Consider the following 3,300-nt stretch of genomic DNA (forward strand, 5'->3'; position numbering starts at 1 on the left):
TTACAGCTGACAGGAGAATCATAAAACATCTCCAACCATCGAGACGATGCTTAGTTTAACATTTTCACTTTGTTTCATAATGGTCATTGTGTTTAATTTGCATATCCACACTGGCTATAATTCCATGCATAAATGTTCGGAATAATTAGCATGTTTAATTTACACGACATCAACATTACTAACGCTGTGTTGTACTATCGTATACATGAAGAATAATGAACAGTCTATCACAGCTGTGTAGAGTTGCCCTACTTCCGTAGTCCCCAGCGACCGCGGACTATCATCTGTAACTACGACACCAACAGTTAATGAATATATATCCTGTTTATAGGACCAAGCGCTCCCAGGATCCCTGTCCAATTCCAAGGCTGCTAAATCAAACTCATGTGACGTCTGGTGCAGGAGGAGTCAGCTACAGTCAAGATAGGAAGCTCTCTATCCCTGCGGAGTTAATGACGTGCGCCCTTCTTATGGATGGAGTGATTCTCGTGGTATGTGGCATTTTTGTACTTTCACTTTTCTTTTTTAGTCGATATTTATCGGATTTACGGTACTGATGTTCACTATTCTTCTTCTTTCAGTTTTCGGACAGATGGGAGTAGAGATATACTTGTAACCTCATTGAAGTGTGCTTTTCCTTAACGCCATTTTAAAATGACCTCGTCGGACATGCGCATCGAGGGTGTTGGGGGTCAGGAAGGGGACATAACCCGTGTTATCAGCATTGTGGACAAAACGGATTGCTGTCTCAACATGACGACGTCTTCTTCTCTGTACAACATCATAGACGGCAACCTGAGTGTTTTTAACAACATTACTCCATCAGAATCCGACCTGGAATCCATGAAGATGGAAATGCCTCTGTATCTCATCCTGTATTTCACAATAATCAACACCGTCGTGTTTCTCACGGGAATTATAGGGAACACCCTGGTTATACAGGTCATAGTGAGGCTCAAGTCCATGAGGACCCGGATGAACTACTTCCTGATGAGTCTAAGTGTGGCGGATCTGCTCGTGCTCCTCGTGTGTCAGCCGTCCGCCATGTTGGAGTTCTACGGCAAGGACCGATGGATGCTTGGAGAAGTTATGTGTAAGTTACTTTTAGTTTTATCTGTGTCAAATTTGGTTGATTGTGTTCTAAAATTTGGGACAAGCGTTGCTTACATAAAGTATTGCAGGGACAGTTCGTTCAACATGAATAGGGTTTTGTCATACTCTCCGTCGGATCTTGAGTGAGTGAGTGACTGAATTTTATTTTACGTCACAGTCAGCACTATTTCAGCAGTGCATGCGTGCGTGCGTGCGTGCGCGCGTGTGTGTGTGTTTGGAGGGGGCGGGGTTTGTGTGTGTGAGGGTTGGGGGGGTTGGGTTCCGGGAAAACTGAAATTTTGGCTCTGGCTTCTACACCAATAAAGCACCGTGTGTGCGTAAACTTCTAGCCGAGGCCAGTTTAAGTTTACGTTTAATAAATACAAGCGACAACACCAGCAGAGTCGATTGTACGATTCCGGCTATATCATGACCATGTGTTTAGCATGCTGTCCGATGTAACTCCCTATTTTGACTTGTACCACATGTTTCCGTGTTTTTTCAGGTGAACAATTGACTTGTCATCGCATGTGTTTGTGACGGGTGACGGGTGCTCACCTTTTCGCGAACACCTGGTATCATCACTATTTGATAGTGATTCATAACCACATGGTCTTGATATAGTCGGAATCGTACAGGGTTTTTTACGACTATGGAAAGTGTTTTTTCGCATTTATTTAGAGCAAGTCCAGCCGTAACCTTTGCCCTCACAAAGCCAAACATGTCGCTGACCCTCAGTTAACTCACACAATGTAACCACGTGATCCCAATCACAGTCGGGTCGGCCAGAACGAGGATCTATTGTCCATCAATCTCAAATAGATTTGTAGTTGTCTCCAAACGTCTCCAAAACATTACCTCCCTCAAATAGATAAACGAGATATGGTTAATACAGTAGGGAGTGGTGAATCACTGCGTCATGTTATTGAAACATCAGCGAAGTCAGTCGAGTAAATTCTGGGCTAATGGATTTCCATAGGCAAACTAATGGTGTTTTGAGTGAGACCGCAACAATAGCACAGGTATAATAACCTCAACATGTAAATCATGCATCAATAGACATATTGGAAATAATCAATATAGACCGTCCATAGTACTTGTTAGTCCAGCTGAATTATAGAGTTCATGGCAGTATGGGACTGTATTATTATCGGGTAACAAAATATGAATTCAGACACATGAAATTAATTTTATGTTTCTCGTCACTTAAATAAAACAGATATGGGTAGGGAGGCCGAATTCCTCCTCCCATTTCCCACCACTCTAACAACCAAATGCACGATTGTAGTACATGGAGTGAGTGAGTGAGTTGGGTTTAACGCCGCTTTTAACAGTATTCCAGTTATATCGCGGCGTGTCAGCATAATGTGGGAGGAAAGCCCGAAGTGATGCAGGTCTCAGACGTTTTCCACTTCGGTGAAACCCACGAGCACGGGTATGGTGCTGACAAACCTAGAAACATAATCGGGGCGAACCTGGATTCAAACCCATAATCATAGGTTCCTGGCGTGCCCAAGGGACACAAATGCACAGCGAATCGAGGCGCCTTTAGACGACTGGGCCACACGTGCCCCCTGTAGTAAGTGCCCCTGTAGATTTAGTGAGCGTGAGTGAGTTGGGTTTAACGCCGCTTTTAACAGTATTCCACGTATCAAGGCGTGTCAGCTTAATGTGGGATGAAAGCCCGGAGTGATGCAGGTCTGCGACGTTTACCACAGGTATGGTGCTGACAAACCTAGAAACATAATCGGGGTGAACCTGGATTCGAACCCACAAACATAGGTTTCTGGCGTGCCCAAGGGACGCAACTCTGCACAACGAATTCCGGCGCCTAAGACGACTGGGCCACTCTGATGGTAAAAGCCTGTGCATGGTTCGATATGGGTACAATTTGTTGAGCCCGATGTCGGTGTTTCCTGCGGGGGTAACTGGGATATTGATAAAATCCGTGCACACACCCTCCTTTTCTGGTTGAACTGCTGCGTATGGTTTGAATCCGGCTTGCGTATCTCATATTACAAATTCATAAAAAAACACGTTTTGTTGAAGATACTATGTAATTATGTAATATTGCACATTCGGGGCGTACGATATGCATTAGTAGAAGGGAGCGACCATTTAATTTTCCGCCCGAAAGCAAAGATTGTATTTAACAGAATTCACTGACACCTAAAAAAAAAACAAACGAGATTACATGTTTGGTTGACA

At 44.0% G+C, this 3,300-nt stretch overlaps 1 protein-coding gene across 1 annotated transcript; it reads left to right on the forward strand.

The window, feature by feature from the left end:
• Positions 1 to 274: 274 nt before the first annotated feature.
• Positions 275 to 1,093, forward strand: LOC125374592 (cholecystokinin receptor type A-like; the record flags this gene model as incomplete). The annotated part of the gene is made up of 2 exons (XM_048385501.1): positions 275 to 491; positions 582 to 1,093. A coding segment is annotated over exon 2 (439 nt), but the record flags the coding sequence as incomplete, so codon positions are not given.
• Between the last annotated feature and the right edge of the window lie 2,207 nt (positions 1,094 to 3,300).

Source organism: Haliotis rufescens, unplaced genomic scaffold (assembly GCF_023055435.1).
Source record: "Haliotis rufescens isolate VD_foot unplaced genomic scaffold, xgHalRufe1.0.p SCAF_595, whole genome shotgun sequence".
Classification (NCBI taxonomy): domain Eukaryota; kingdom Metazoa; phylum Mollusca; class Gastropoda; order Lepetellida; family Haliotidae; genus Haliotis; species Haliotis rufescens.